The sequence below is a fragment of the Sarcophilus harrisii genome, chromosome 6 (genome assembly GCF_902635505.1).
Source record: "Sarcophilus harrisii chromosome 6, mSarHar1.11, whole genome shotgun sequence".
Taxonomy (NCBI): domain Eukaryota; kingdom Metazoa; phylum Chordata; class Mammalia; order Dasyuromorphia; family Dasyuridae; genus Sarcophilus; species Sarcophilus harrisii.
Genome location: NC_045431.1, coordinates 206,749,870 through 206,765,633, shown reverse-complemented (window position 1 = coordinate 206,765,633; position 15,764 = coordinate 206,749,870). Strand labels below are relative to the sequence as shown.

At 33.1% G+C, this 15,764-nt stretch overlaps 1 protein-coding gene across 1 annotated transcript in view; it reads right to left on the bottom strand.

Moving 5' to 3' along the window:
- ZDHHC13 (zinc finger DHHC-type palmitoyltransferase 13) overlaps positions 1–15,764 on the bottom strand; it is a 59,682-nt gene that overhangs the window by 30,201 nt on the left and 13,717 nt on the right. The window contains exons 2-6 of the mRNA XM_031944012.1: positions 14,496–14,644; positions 12,279–12,401; positions 10,445–10,522; positions 7,721–7,865; positions 1,678–1,742 (exon numbers count right to left, since the gene is read on the bottom strand). Of these exons, the coding sequence (XP_031799872.1) occupies positions 1,678–1,742; positions 7,721–7,865; positions 10,445–10,522; positions 12,279–12,401; positions 14,496–14,644 (560 nt within the window). The remainder of the gene's footprint in view (positions 1–1,677; positions 1,743–7,720; positions 7,866–10,444; positions 10,523–12,278; positions 12,402–14,495; positions 14,645–15,764) is intronic.

Here is a 15,764-nt window from a genome sequence, read left to right as displayed (position 1 = left end):
CACTTGGCAGAACTCAAACACTATAACTCTGAAGGGCAAATATTGTATCTTTTTCAGAAATTATAGCCTGTACCAAATGTTAAAAAAAATTATCTTTGTGGTAAATAAAGTGCAATTTCTATGACTTCCCTTAAAGTTGATGTATATATAATAGCTTGCATTTAACCTACTTTAAAATAGAACAAATGAAGAGATCTTTATTGAAAGCTCTTAATCCTAATATATATTAAAGTAATGAGCCAGAATTCAACGGATTAAGTACAAAACTGGAGAGAACCATATAAGTCATCTAATTCAATAGATTAGAAAACCAAATATTTTTATACAATCATTATCAATTTGTTCCTTTCTATTATGGAAGGTCCAGAAAGCCCAGTTCTGAATAACTGAGTCTTAGAAAAGACTAGAAAAAAAAACTAGAAAGTTTTTAGGGAAATGACGACATTTTAAACTATGCATCATGGACCCTGACAAAACAAAGAGAAGACAAGAACAACAAATGTTTGATATTTAAAATTAATTAAAAATAACTCCCTTTATTTATAAAGCTTAGAGACTGATTGTGGAGTACTATATGCTACACTGTATATTGCTAACATAGGCAATTTTTTTTTCATTTGTATCCTTTTTCACAAAAAATATCTCTTTAAAATAAGGGGAAGAATATTTGGGGAAATAAAAGGTAATGTAAAAATCAATTAAAATATAAAAAGTGAAATGGATAGCATTATTATGATGACAAAATTTTGGCCTTGAAGAACAGATGATAAAACACTCCTCCTATCTTGGGAGCCAATGGAGGCACGATACATGTGGAATATGATTGTCAGACCAGGTCTTTAGCTTTGCTTGATTATCTTTGATATGAAAGAGAGCTCAAATAAAGGATGAAGTCTCAATATCATGATGGTATTTTTAAAAAGGCATCAATAATTTTTTAAAAAATAAAATGATTAGCATTATATGAAAAATTGGGCATTTTGTCTCAAATTTGGTTTCCAGAACATCAGTCACAGTTGACAGATGATCCATGGAAGGACAGACTGGTGGAAACACTAACTCTATTACCAATTAAGAAATGGAGCTTTTGCACAGAGCTTTCTCATCAGTCATCACATGGTTTTTAATCCTACATATTTGTGTTGACAAATTTATAGAAGAATTTAAATTTTAAGTGGCTTGTGAAATTGTATATATGAAAAGGGATTTTCTCCAAATCAAATTATACTTAATATTAATGCAGTATGCACAATACATTCAGAAGGGTCTCAAAGAAAATATTTATAGATTTTGTACCTTTTATTTGCAAAGCTGAATTTTATCATTTAGATTTCAGGCTGCAGCCATTAAAAACACACACACAAAACACCCCCACATCCCTAAATTAAGAAACACAAGTCAAGTTAATGAGCCTGCACTACTGAATATGTAACCTATTTGAATGTTTTAATCATCATTAAATTAGACTCTTCATCATAACAAGTTAATGTTTTCAGAAAACATTGTAGTGATATTCCAAAATGCAACTACATCAAAAAGTCTAGTCATAGTTTTACTGTTATCCTTTTATTAGAAGTTCATCTTCAAATTTTAAAGCTACACGGATCAAATAAAATGCGTGTATGTGAAAGAATCGAGAATTAGAATGAGCACAACACAGTAAAGCTCTTAACTTACCCAAGTACTTTGTGAACTGATAGCATGAGTGGTGTTTGCCCATTTAAGTCTGTTGTGTCTATGCTCTATTTCAAAAAGAAGAGAAGAGATGCTCAATATTACTCTTTAAATATACTCCAATATTTCAAGGTTGCACAGGTCTCATCAACCGTGAATACAGAGGCTAGCTCCTTAAGTCTTAGCAAAGAATTTCTGTAAATTACTAAGCCATTATCCTGTGGACAACTTCATACACAGGTCACCTCTCCACTAGACTCTAAGTTGCTTGTACCAGAAACCAAGTCCTAGAAGACTTAACCCTTTAATGCCTGAAACTCCCATCCTGGGGCTCCAGCGTCCTGACTGGTGGTTGCCTCAATCACCTACTATCTCTAGGCTTCTTCTACATCTACACTTCACTTCCTTCACCTATGGATATCTATAATTACTTGTCCTGTAATTTTTCAAACCAAATACCTCTCCCTGACTAGCCTCCTTTATATGTGTCATCTTACTCTTATCTTATAGATGTCATCTTACTGTATTAGAATGTATGCTCCTTGAGACAGGAATGGTCCTTGTTTTTGTATTTGTAACTTCAGTTCTTAGCATAGTGGCTGGTACATAAAAATGCATTCTTTTATTTATTCCTTTGTTTCCCTGTCTCAAGGTAGAAAATCATTTTTGGGAGTCTCAAGGTAGAAAATCATTCTTGGGATTCCTGAGACATCCCTGGATAGTTTGTTTACTATTGCTAGTCTAGCACTAGAGTTAATCACAAAGTCTTGGTTTGATAAACTGACAAAGCTTACCCTCTGTGGGTCTAATATTCAAGAACCCAGGATCTCTTATTTGTCATGATGAGGCATCAGAGGAAGACTTTAGTGGTGAAACTTTTCAAATATGACATGCAAATATGTTGATATCTTTCTGTCAGTACAAACATTTTGTATTACACTATCAACACCATGGTTGTGAAGATAGTTCAAAGAGCATTTCAATTAATCTTATGCTTTATATTCCATAGGCTAGAAATAGCTTTTATACTACATTCTGAAAGAAAATTGTGTTTTGATTCACTCCTTTGTGAAAATGAGATAAGAAAAGGCTGGAAAAGAGAGAAATGAGATCATTCTTGGTAATCAGCACTTTTATATATTTTTATGTTTATAATAGATAAGAACTAGAAATAGCAATCAACAAAATTCTTTTTCCATACACTGGATTATAGTTTTACAAATGGTAGCATCATCTATGGCCCAAATCTATTAATAGGAGATGCATTGGGTTCCCCCTCTTGTGAGATCTTCAGATAGAGGCAGAAGGACTAATTATGAGGTGGTTAAAGATGAAGTCCCTGTTCAGGAAGGGAATTTTTCAAATAAACTTCAATATTTCAAAGCTATATATGATGGCCTCTTGAGGACTCCTTCCAAATCTGATATTCTGTGACTCTGAAAAATGCTATGTTCAATTATTTGCAACAGTCAGTAAATACTGCCTTAAATTAATAAAGGCTGTGTGTATTTTGAAGTATTGTGATCTACAGGGTCTCCCCAGAATTCTGAGCTTCAATAGCTTAAAATTGCACTAAGCCTTCTAAGACATCTTATATGAAGATAACCAAAGGGAAGGATATGGAAGAATTTATTACTCCTACTTCTTTCTAATTTATGACTCAAGAGGTTATAATTATTCTACTGCAATTAGCTCAGACTGATGGAAAGTACATGTTTAAATCAACTGCAATCATTTTGATAGCATTTGTGCAAACATGCTTTCAGTCTAGGTCTACTGGTATGCAAATTGTTTTCCCACCAGAAAAGCCTATCTTGAGCATATATAGCTGACAGTGAAACTGCTACTTCCAGTACTCTATAATTTAAACTATTATATTGAGCTACAAATGGATGCCCCATTGGGCAAGTCAGTTTTTACAGAAGTATTTTTGAATATATGTGAGAAATGTGAATTCAAATAAGTCTTTTATCTACTACACAGGTGATGTGTTAATTCATGAGCTATTCTAAATTTTTTTTTAAATGTCATTGAAAGAAAAACCCAGGTTTTGAAGATATATTTTAAAGATATGACAGAAATTATTGGGTTCACATGGGAAACTATCATAAACTTACATCTAGTTAAGTGCTGCAGAGCCAAATAGTCTTGTCTTTATGCCTGAATAGAGTAGACAGAAATAGGGTGCTCAACATCTATGCTAAGTATAGATATTTTAAGGTTCAACAAAAACTTCCATACTTCAATGGATTCTTATGCCTCATTGAAGCATATACTTTTTCTATCATTTAGATCACAATCCATCAATAAGAGGTTCTCATTCATGATTCCTGGTAAATCTTCTCTGAGGTGGCTACCCAACATATTACATACAAGAGTACTTATGTTATGCACATGTGGGTGTTTAAACATTTCATGGATACTACTGAGGTACACAGACCTTTCACAGGTTATCCCTTCTTCCTTACACAAGAGATCCACAATCTCATACCTTCTCTATTTCCCAGATTCTTAAAGAGTGGTTTGTGATGCCATAAAGGGTCTCATAATTGAATGTGGGAGCTACAAAATTATTTATTATCAGTTAAATTTGAGGTATAAATCTATTTTATGTAACTATATACCCGAGAATAAAATTTTTTCAGGAGAAAAGGGATCATGAATGGAAAGTTTAAGAAGCCCTGCTCCATTTTGGTGACCAAAATTTCTGTTTCTCCTGAGTTTGGTGCTCTATAATTCACAGCCAAGAGGTATCAGTAAGAAAATATTGGTGTCTTTAAAAAAAAAAAAAAAAAAAGAAAGGCTTTCATAAGAGGAAGTAATCTTGGAAAGGCTGTAAAATTTCTAAAAACATGATATACCCTGACCTCTTATTTAACTGTGAAACCAGCTCATTGTTCATTAGCAGCACTAGTCTAAGATTTTATATCTAATAATGATGATGATGATAATGAATTAATTAAATGAGCTCCATTGATAATTAAACTGCATGTGACAATTTCTTCATTGTGTTTTTCATACCCTTTAGTTTTCCAGTATGAATGACCAACATCTTTAGAAAGATAGTGGAGCTCATTAAGATGGCCTTGAAGGACTTGATGCAGCCAGAGTACTATGTTCTGCAAACAGGAATATTTGGAAAACATCACCATTGAAAGGAAATCTTTCTTCTATTTAGATCATCTTGGTGAGTATATATTCTATACTAAATTCTAGTTTTATGCCTTGCTTGATGATGGTATTCAATAGATTATAGAACAAAATAATCACTGAGATTATATCCATTGTAGAGACATATATGATTTTAACATCCATGTTTAAGCATATTTTATAAAGAAAGCCTTTTAAGTTGCATTGTATTCCATCAAGTTAAATGCCTTTTTTTTTTTTTTTTTTGGTAATCAGCAAACAAATAGGCATAGCAGGATCTTATTATCTCCTAAATCTCCCAGGAAGTAATGTGATTATAAAGATGAGGGCTGCTACAGAAAAAAATCTGCCTTCTCATGTTTTCATCAAGTGTAAACTTGATGTATAAACTGACTGTTCTCAAAAGGATTTTATAAAAATTAGAAAGTAAGTCCATAAGTACAAATGCAGATGTCCTATTTGGTCATATGTTTTTAATAATAATCCTCAATTGGTCTCCTTACCTCCTTTCAGTGAAGCAGATTACAACCTATCCATGCCTGCTACAATTTATATGATTTTTGTCCAAGTTATCCCATCAGTTTACAACAAGGGTATCACTCTATGTGCTAGAGACCCATCATCCTTTGTTCTTGCTACAAGACTAATCCATCAATCAATCCATCTTCTCTTTTTCTTGATAATGTCTTCTGCTTCTTTAGAGTTCCTCATTAGTTATATTTTCTCTTTTGCATAACTACCACGCATCTCTCCATTACTTTCCATTTTTAATTCTTCAGAAGTAGCTGTATTCCATGTCTTGTCATAATAATGCAATAGTGGGAAAATATTAGTATAAAAATATGGATGTCTACTTTCATTGGAAGCTTGGGGTGAGGAAAGGAGCTTTGCAGTTTACCAAAAAGCAATCTAATGCATTCTCTTCCTTCTATTCAACTAGGCCAAACTCATTGTCTATCAGGATTGCCTGTCCTAAATAGACACGTTGATAGAAGAGCTCTAAATAATGTCCATTCACATGTACGTTCAAGCCTGAACAATAAACACTGTTCATTACAAAACTTTCTGAGGTCCTGCGATGTTCTAAAGTTTGATGAAATCAGCACACTGAAAACAAGAACATCTGGAGAACTTCACCATCCATAGAGAAACCAATGAAACAAAGTAGCACTATCATCAATACTACAATATGGCATGGTATTCCTTTCTTTTGGAATATTATCAACTTTGAGATATTCTAAAAATCAAATTCCAGATGTCTTTGAACTTGTGCCACATTCAACAGAGAGCTCTTCTCCATACCAAGGTCAAGTTCATTCATTTTTTCTAACTTTATCTTGTGTCATTACCACTTTTTCAATCAGCTGTTGAGATAGTATAGTCCAAATGTGGTACTTCTGTCATGTCATGTCTATTTATTGTCCTCCTAGTTTCATTTATCAAAAATCTCAAGACAGTGTGGCCTTGCAGTCCCAGACCAAGGTTTCCTGTTGGCCATTTTCCTCTCAATTGCTCTTTTCTATTTTGTGAGTTGATACTATTCCTCAACTTATCATCTTTCTCCATTGGGACAAATAAGCCTTTACATTAATCTAGAGTTGATCTTAGCTAAGTGTTCACATTTTTAAAAAATGTCTTTAAAAAGTCTTTCAGTCTTCTTGGGATGACAATTATTTTATATCACTTAAACTCATCTAAGAAATCTCACAGACTTTTAAATCGTCTTTTCACCTTTCATTTTTCAGTCAGAAACTCATTTAAAAGGTCAGATTAGTGCTACAATTGTATGAATGATTATTTTCTCATTATCATCCTTTATTTTAACTTTTGTCTTGATTTCAACTTTTGCTCCTTGCCAATGATCTGAATGCTCACAAGAGTGATACTCTCATGATGTTAACTAGTTACTTTCTATACATTAAGATATATTTTTCAATTTTTGTGATATTGTTCGCTGCTCACTATAGCCAACACCTTCCAACACTTATCTTGAAAAAAATATTCATGTTAAACAGGCAAAGGACCTCTCTGTAAAATAACAAACCTTTTGTCTTTTTCATTTTTACTACAGGCCTTTCATTTTTCCTCTCTTGTGCCCACCTTCACTCTGATATTATCAAAAATCATTGGATAGTATTGGACTTGATTTGAAGGATTTCAAAAAAGTCTTCATAGAATTTTTCTGTTTTATCTTATGCAATAGGTATGCGCCCATAAACTCTATATATTTCCATAGTAGTCCATTTGCTTATCCTCCTTGGAAGTATAACCAAAGTGCTTATAAAATGGTTCCTATTGCCTCTAAGGATATGATAAAATCAGTTCTAACATCTCTATTACTTACTTCTCTGATGAGAAACTGTGAACTGTCCTTTCATCTGCTATAACTACTTTATATTTAAACAACTACATTTATAGCGAGAATATTAAAACAGATATGGTTTATTTCTCTAGCATTCTACCCATATATTATGCAGTAGACAAAAATCCTTTGTAAGAATTGTGTAATGCTTAATTTCTATTTTGCTTCATTTTTGTGAAATCAGAATTTGGGCCATTTGGAATTTTTATGTTTTATGTATCACCATGACCATAAAGTTCAAAACATTAATAACCACCTTTCTAGTAAGGAGTCTTTTTATATTTGACTAAACTGCTCATCTGGGAACACATATAGTCTGTCACAGAGACCATTTTTCAAAGGCTTTCCTGCCTTTCTAGAAACTGCCAGGATTTTGATTGTTCTCATGACTTTAAGAACTCTGGGTCACCTCAACATGCAGGTGAGGCATGAGATTAGGTCTTTTTTGGTAGAGCCTTAAATTCTATTGATTAATAAACTAGAATCTTTCCAATTTATAACAGATGAAACATAAGGAAGATTTCAAAAACATACCTGACCCTTTGAGATAAGATATGCTATGACAGACATATGCTGAAATAACACTGCCAGGTGGATACCACTAAATCCTTCTCCATCAATGAGAGTGGGATCTGCACCACATTGTAGTAACAATATTACCATAGGTAAATGTCCTTGTCTAAAAAAGAAAGCAAGAAAAATACTGTTAAATTTAATAATATGGAGAAAAAAAGCAGAAGTTAATTTGAATCACCTTATCTAAGCCATGATGAATTTGATTTACAAATCAACAGAATAACAGATAAACTGGTATATTAGACACATATGAAAAATTGTTTTCATACTTGTATTTAAATGGCTGTCACTTGATGAACCAGATGGCTTAATAGCACTGTTTAATTAAAACTTGCCTTTTCTGACCCATGAGGGCAGAAGCAACACCAACAGGTAGAAGATCCAGAGACAATTTGGTTTGATATTCAGAAAAATTTTGGAGCTGTCTGAGAACATAAGGGACTACACCTTAGAAGACAGTGAGCTCCCCATTAGTAAAGATCTTTAAGTGGAGGATGAAGGGGAAGAGATCCCATTTTGGACAGAGTATACTAAATGTTATGAATTCTCTTTTAACTCTGAGAATCTGTGATTCAATGATTTAATATAGTTAACATGCTGGCCTCTACATCCTAAAGGAGCATGGAGCCCCAGTTCCACAGAAAAATGATTTATGTCAACAACTATAACTGAAATTATTTCTTATACTTCATTATACCTATTTCAAATGAAAAATATTATTTAAGTACTGGTTGAATAGATGTTTTAATTTAATAGACAGCAATATTGTAAGGCATATTTTTTTCAAGAATATGTACACATTTTATCAGTGTAGATTAAGTATCTGAATGAGGATTTTTTTCTGACTCGGTCTTTTTGCCAACTTCTTTCTATTTTAAGCTTGGAGTTTCTTTAGATTAAAATGATCCTATTTTGTAAGAAAAAAGAAAAGCTTAAAAAGAAAGTAGTTGTAAATGTTGATGTACTTCATTGGCTCAATGGCCATTACGTTCAATGACCTATGTCAGTATACCTTCAAATCATATAAATTGCAACTCCTCTTTGATTCAGTAGATTTTCTTCAAGAGTTGTCATTGACAAAAACTTTATTACCCTGTAACCAATCTGGTGATAAGGTCTCTAAACTTAGCCCATGAGGGGGGAATCGGTGGATAGAGTGCTGGGCCCAACACATCTTCCTAAATTCAAATCTAGCCTCAGACACTTATTAGCTGTGACCCTAATCAAGTCACTTAATCCTGTCTCTATTTCTTCACCTGTAAAAATGAGCTAGAAAGGGAAATGGTAAACCATTCCAGTATCTTTGCCAAGAAAATCCCAAATAGGAGCACAAAGATTTAGATGGGACTCAAAAACTAGTGAATAACAACAGCAACAAATTCACAAGTGGCAGACACACAGTTTCTCCTTCTCACATTCATACTTCAAAAACTCTTAAACACAGAAAGAGAACTGTCAGAACTTATGCTCTGCCCATGTGGCCTTTGAGAATCTGGGATCATCTGCATGACACAATGAAGCAAACACAAGGACTTCAGAAGATCTATTAACATAACAGAGTTGAGAAGTAACACTACTGAATTGTGGCCCTCACACTTGATGAACCAGATGCTTAATAGCCCAGCAGAAAGAAACGAGCTGAGATTTGCCAATACTGGCCCGCTCCTTGAACATATATGCAGATACTACATATATCTGACCCAATGTTTTCAAATTCTTTGAAATGGGAAAAAATACATTCCTCCTACTATTTTGGCTTCAAATGAATTTGCATTTAAAGGTTATCTTTCATGGGTAATGAAATAGTAAAAGGAAACCAAAAAGGGCAGAAGAGTGACTTTTAAATGATAAAATAGTACTGGGTGGGTCCCAGTGGGCTCTACTTTAACTGCTGGCATTTTATATTGGCCTATTTTTTCTTTGATAAGTATCAACACAGTTGAACCATTTGGGACAAATTCAGTCTTATAGACCAAACTGTGTTTTTGAATCCACTGATTAAAGTTTTCAAATGGACATACATTCTGTGACTACTCTGACTGAGGTCCATAGCAGTTCATCTATATGATTCATTATAAGGATAGGAGCTAGTCAAGGCTTTCACTGGTATAGGAAACTCTGAAGAGAAAACTTGCTTCCCCAGTGCAAGACTGTCTAAGATAATTGCTTAACATATTAAGACATTTAAGATAATGGCAAACTCAGGCTGACATAGAAAGTATGTATCTGAGGCAAGAACTGACCCTGGGTCTCACAGGCTTTCTGTGCACTATTTCATTCAATCTCTCATGATTAATTTTTCAAAACTTTGATCTTAATTGTGGAAATAAAGTTTAATGATATGCATTTGAGTCAGAATCATAACTGAACACTACATTATAAGAGAGGAACCAGTACTTCCAAAAGACTTAAGGATAATGTGAACAAAAATCATCAATAGATGCTTGGATAGAGCTTTGTAACTGAGGCAGCATGGTTTCATGGAACCTGGATTCAAATCTCAGCAATTACATCTCAGTGGGTAACCCTGGGGATGGGCTTCACCTTTCTGAGACTAAAGGTCTTAAACTATAAGATAAAGATAATATTTGCAATTCTCAACTCACAAATTTGTTGTGAGCAAAGAGCTTGCAAAGCTTAAAAAACAATGTAAGTCTGAGCTCATCATTAGAAAACTCTTACCTGATGGCCCAGTGAAGCGGTGTTGAATTTAAGTCCCCACCCAACTGATCTACAACAGCACCTTTTGAAATATAAAACCTGTGCAGGAAAACACAAACTATTAAAACCCAAAATTCATAAGAAGAAATATTACACTAGTTAGATTTATAATAAAAACTAGCAAACATAGATACTATTTATTCAGGAGAAGATCTGCAAATATAAGAGTTGAGAAGATACTGTGGCCTTCACAGATGATGAACCAGAAAACACATTTTCAGTTCTATGGAAGTATGAAAAAGATTTTTCCTAGAATCTTATGCCTACTCTTAATCAAATGTTCTTGGCTAAAAACTAATGACCTTGGTTACAAGTAATCTTCAGATATAACTTTTCTCCTATATATTTGAATACTGTTTTCTGCACATTCTCACTAGCCACATCGACCTTCGTCCTAAAACATTTCATTATATGTATGAGGTCATACATGATGCAATTTAACATCGTAACAGAATAAAAAGGATCATATCAGTTTTAATAGTGAATTTAATTTCTCAGCTATTCTGCTTTTAAAGTTGGACAAAGCTGGAAAGTCTTTCAGAGAAGTTTTGAGTGCTTTCATTTGGAAGCAAATTATAAAAATTTTTTTTCTTAAAATTAGATCAAATAAATCTTTCTGAAATAAATTTGATGCTTTACATGATAGTTTATTAAAGTAAGATTGATTTATTTTTAATGTAACACAAGGAAACAACTTATATTACTTTGTTATAACACCTCACAGTTATAGAAGATGGACAGAATATGATGTGTAGAATAGGAAATAGGTTTGGTGGTGATTAGAAATGGGTAAAGGAGAGTACTGTACAGTAAACCTGGAATCTGGCTGGAATCAGATTGTAAAGAGCTTTAAATGTCATTGCCAGTTCCCAGGGGAACAAAAGAGTCCTTAAGATGCACTGGACTTTTTTCAGTATGGGAGGATAATCAGAACTATATTTTAGAATACAAACCATGTGAAGAATGGGTTGGAAAAGTAAAAGAATGGAAACATAGAGAGTAATAAGCTACTATTGCAATAATTTGATGAAAGGTGATAAAAAATTGACATAGATAAATGTGGTGTGAATGTAGAAAAAAAGGTTATAAAAGTTATTATACTGGTAGAAAAGACTTGTCAACTATTTGGATATAAAAGATGAGGGTAATAATAAATAATATCAATTTTAAAAAACAATAAAAGCACAGTCATTTTCAGATACTTACTGAAGAGTAGGATGTGTATGTGATAGAAATAATTTTTTTTAAAAAAAATTACTTAATCCTTTTAATTGAGTACCTATTCTAATGAGAACCTATCCTAAACTTATATTGGTGAATGTCAGAATAGAAAATATGTACATTAAAGAAGTAAAAAGGATTGTGGGTATGTATATTTTAAAAATTTTATTTAAAGGGCAGCTCAAAATTCTTCCAATCACCTTCTAATCACACCTCCCAAATGTAAAACATTGTGAGATCACAACTAAATGAGATTAAAGTTTTCAATTTATCATGAAAGGCATCCCTCCCCCCTTCTTTAAAGATTTAATATTTTTTGTACTCAAATTTTGTCTTTATACTCATATTGATTTAACAATCTGTTAGAATTCACATTTTCAAAGAAATGATAGTAAAGACATGAGAATTTCTAAGACACAAAGTCATTTAAAGAGAATTAAAAATGGCTTATCATTCAAATTTATGCTTCAAAAAAAAGGAAAAAATTCACATAAGGAAAACAGAAAACGGAAAAGGAAAATAATCATCAATAAAGAAACAGAGTCATTTATGAAACACAGTTGGCCAGTCTTACTTTACAAGATCCAGTCTGTTGTTTATAGCAGCCCAGTGTAAAAGAGACACATTTTCTTTGTCTGGTTGTCTGACATCATATCCAGCTTCTATCAATTCCTTGCAGCGCTCAAAAATCCCATATCTAAAATAAGGAAATATTCAAATCTATGCCACTGAACATTATTTTAAAACATTCAAATACTAAAATGTCTCCTTTTAAAAGGTTTGTATTCTTATTAGTCTATATTATAGCTGAATAATCTGTCAATTATAAATCAAGGTAAGATAACAATTTTGAACAGCACAAGATGATGAGTTCTATTATGAAGTTTATGTTGATTTACTCCATATTCTGATTCAGAACAAATAATACGTTAGCAAATCTTCTAGGTCAGAGTTAACCAGAAATTGTCTATGATTTTAGGGGATAAGAATGAAGAATAGAAAATGGATAGTGGTATACAAGAAGACTCCATTCTCCATCATTTAAACAACTCTATGAATTTTGCTAAAAAAGAAATACTTATGCTTTTTCCTATAATTAGTTAGTTTTAAATATTTTATTAAAGTTTTACTTTAATACCTCTAGATACCTATTGGAGTGCCTGGGAGATTGTGAAGTGGAAGAGGGAAAAAATGTATTAGCTAAATCATAGAGAGCAGTTAGAAGAAGCAGGTGGGACTTGCAAATTTCATCTTGCAGAAAGGAGAAATTGCCTAACAACTAAAGCTTTCCTGGGTGGAATAGAATGCCTTAGGCAGTGAGGGAGGGATCTGCTTGGAAAGCGGCTGGATGATCACTTGTCAGGAATATAGTGGAAGACATTCTTAATCAGGTACTAGTTAAATTGGATGGAATTGAGGTCTCTTCCAGTATTGTGATTCTGTGATCAAAGGCTGTGCTAGTGGAATGCAAGGCCTGGAAGACAATTACCAAAAGGCTAGTCATCAAGCAATCAATTTTTTGGCCACAACAATACATGAAGACTACCTATCACAAATCTGTTAAGAAACAATTTCAGAGTCACTACCAAGAAAAAATTTTTCAACAATTAAAGCTGTCTAAAAATGTTATGCATTGCCTAAAGAAGTAATAGGTTCTTCCAACTTGGAAGTCTTCCAGTCGAGACCAGAAAACTGATTTTGATTATGTAATAATAGAGTTTCTTTTCACATATGGATTGGACATGACCATTGAGATTCCTCATAATTCTCAAATTTTATGATTCTGTGATATTTTTCCTTAAGTCTTTGACTGTTCTTCTGAACCACTCTGGAGTTATAATATTATCATCTTAGTGGCTTTTCCAAATCTTTATCCAACACCATTTTCAGAAGATTTTTACACCATTTCCATTGTAGTCAAGTTCACTGAAGGAGTTCTCTTCCTTAATTGTTTATTAATTTTTCTCAGTCAACCTTTACCTGACATTATTTTGCCAAGTCTTCTATGTGTTCTTACTTTAAGTGTGCTTTTTTACTGCCTATTCTTTCCTCCTGAAAGCTCAAAGGCCCTATTGACTGTTATCTGAGACACCTGGCATTGAATTAAATTTATAACCCTCAAGGATTGACAGAGACCAATTGGATAATGTTGCAGAGAGACTCTGACAGGCTTCTATGGTTGAGACTATTCTCCAATTTTCACAGACCTATTTGGTTCCACATCTAAAATCTATATTAATTTCACTCATTTTTAATTTGTGGTCAATACCAGAAAAAAAATTTTGATAACCACTTCCACCAATTTATCTTTTTTCCTTATAAATTTCCATTAGCATTTTAATTCATTCATATAAAGAAATGCATTAGTACTTTCTTTGATAGCACATTCAATATGCAAATTAACTTATTTAGTACTATCATTTCCAATTCGTTGATTTGTCCTATAAATGAACATTAAATATACTTTAAACTTTTTAGATCAATCAACAAGTATTGATTGAATACTTACAACATGCAAAGCTATTTGTTGGTATAATTAGTATCGTTGTTATTAAGATTAGGGTCAACTTTTTAAAGGTTGGGTGAATATCCAAATAAATGTATTCCCAAATACTAAATGTTCTTTGTTATTTTAAATGCAACTTTCTTTTATATTTTCTTGAATGTTATTGTTATCCTTCATAAAGGGGAAGCAGCAAAACAATGTTTTGAATTGTACTAGACAGCATAGTATATATAGTAGGATATCAATGAAATTTATCCCCAAAACATATGATCATAGAGGACTTACTGAGTAGCTTTCACAATGTCACAGTTACTTGAGTCCTCTATAAGAGGCAAAGCTTCTTTTTCCTTTGCTGGTACTCTGTTTTCCTGTACAGAGATATTTCGATGGCCAAATCCTGAAGGCCAATGGGAGCCATGACTGTGATTCCTGCACTGAAGATTTACAATGCAAAAAGTTATAAAATCATCATTTTCCTTGTGATATAATCACAAATAATAACAATAATCAATTGAGCAAACAAACATGATAACTATGTGTAGAGGGCTGAGGTCAGGACAGCCAAGCACTTGAGGCTAACTACCGATTGGACAATTCTCTATGGGCATATGCTTGGAAAATGGTCCTTCCCACTATCCTGGGCTGGCTCGATGACTGGTGTATATAGATGATTGTAGGAGGGACTAGGGGATGGAGTAAGACTAGCCAGAGTCACTTTTGGCAGTGGACGAGGAAGAAGGCAGTTGAGGAGATCCTACTTCCATCCCCTTCACTTCTACCCCTAAATACCAAGAATAAAGACTAAGGACTTTTGCTTATCCTGACTCCGGCTGATTCTAAGATGTCCTGGATGTTAGCATGATCATCACAACTATGTTACTCAACTAGTTAGCATTTTGAAGTATTAGATGTGTCCTGGGGAATGTACCCTTCATATTTCTTAATTCTGCCAACAGTCTCCAGTGACTGACACACAATAAGTGTTAACTAAATACTTTTTCATTCATTACTATAAAACCATAATTTGGTAAATCATTACAAAATGATGCTAACAGCTCTGAATTAAAAAAATCTGTAGACTAGTCTTATCTTAGATTTGTTGAATTTAACCTAAAAAAAGTTTCTGACCTAAATGCCTTTGGTAGCAACACTACAGAGACTTCTAATGATATACAATGGTTAGTTTGTTCATTAAGAAAAAGGCAATTGAAGCCAATTTTTTCTAAACCAGTTTACAGATTATCTATGTCCCTTGTTGTCCTTTTTCTTTTCTGCTGTATGACATTTAGGTTCATTGATACAATAGCATAAGGGAAAGAAGATGAATAATCAAGCCAGTTAATTTTTGCTACTCATCAATAATTCCATTAGAATAGCTGGTGGAGAGAAAGTTGGGACTATGGACTTAAATGTCGCTTTTTAATCCCCATTGTTGAAATATGCAATTATCTCAAACTAGAGTTGATCAATTCTCTGGAGAAGATGAACATTATGTGAAAAATGAGTCTTCCTTTATAGGTTAGGTAAAGAAGGTTTAGGATGCTTTAGTGTTTC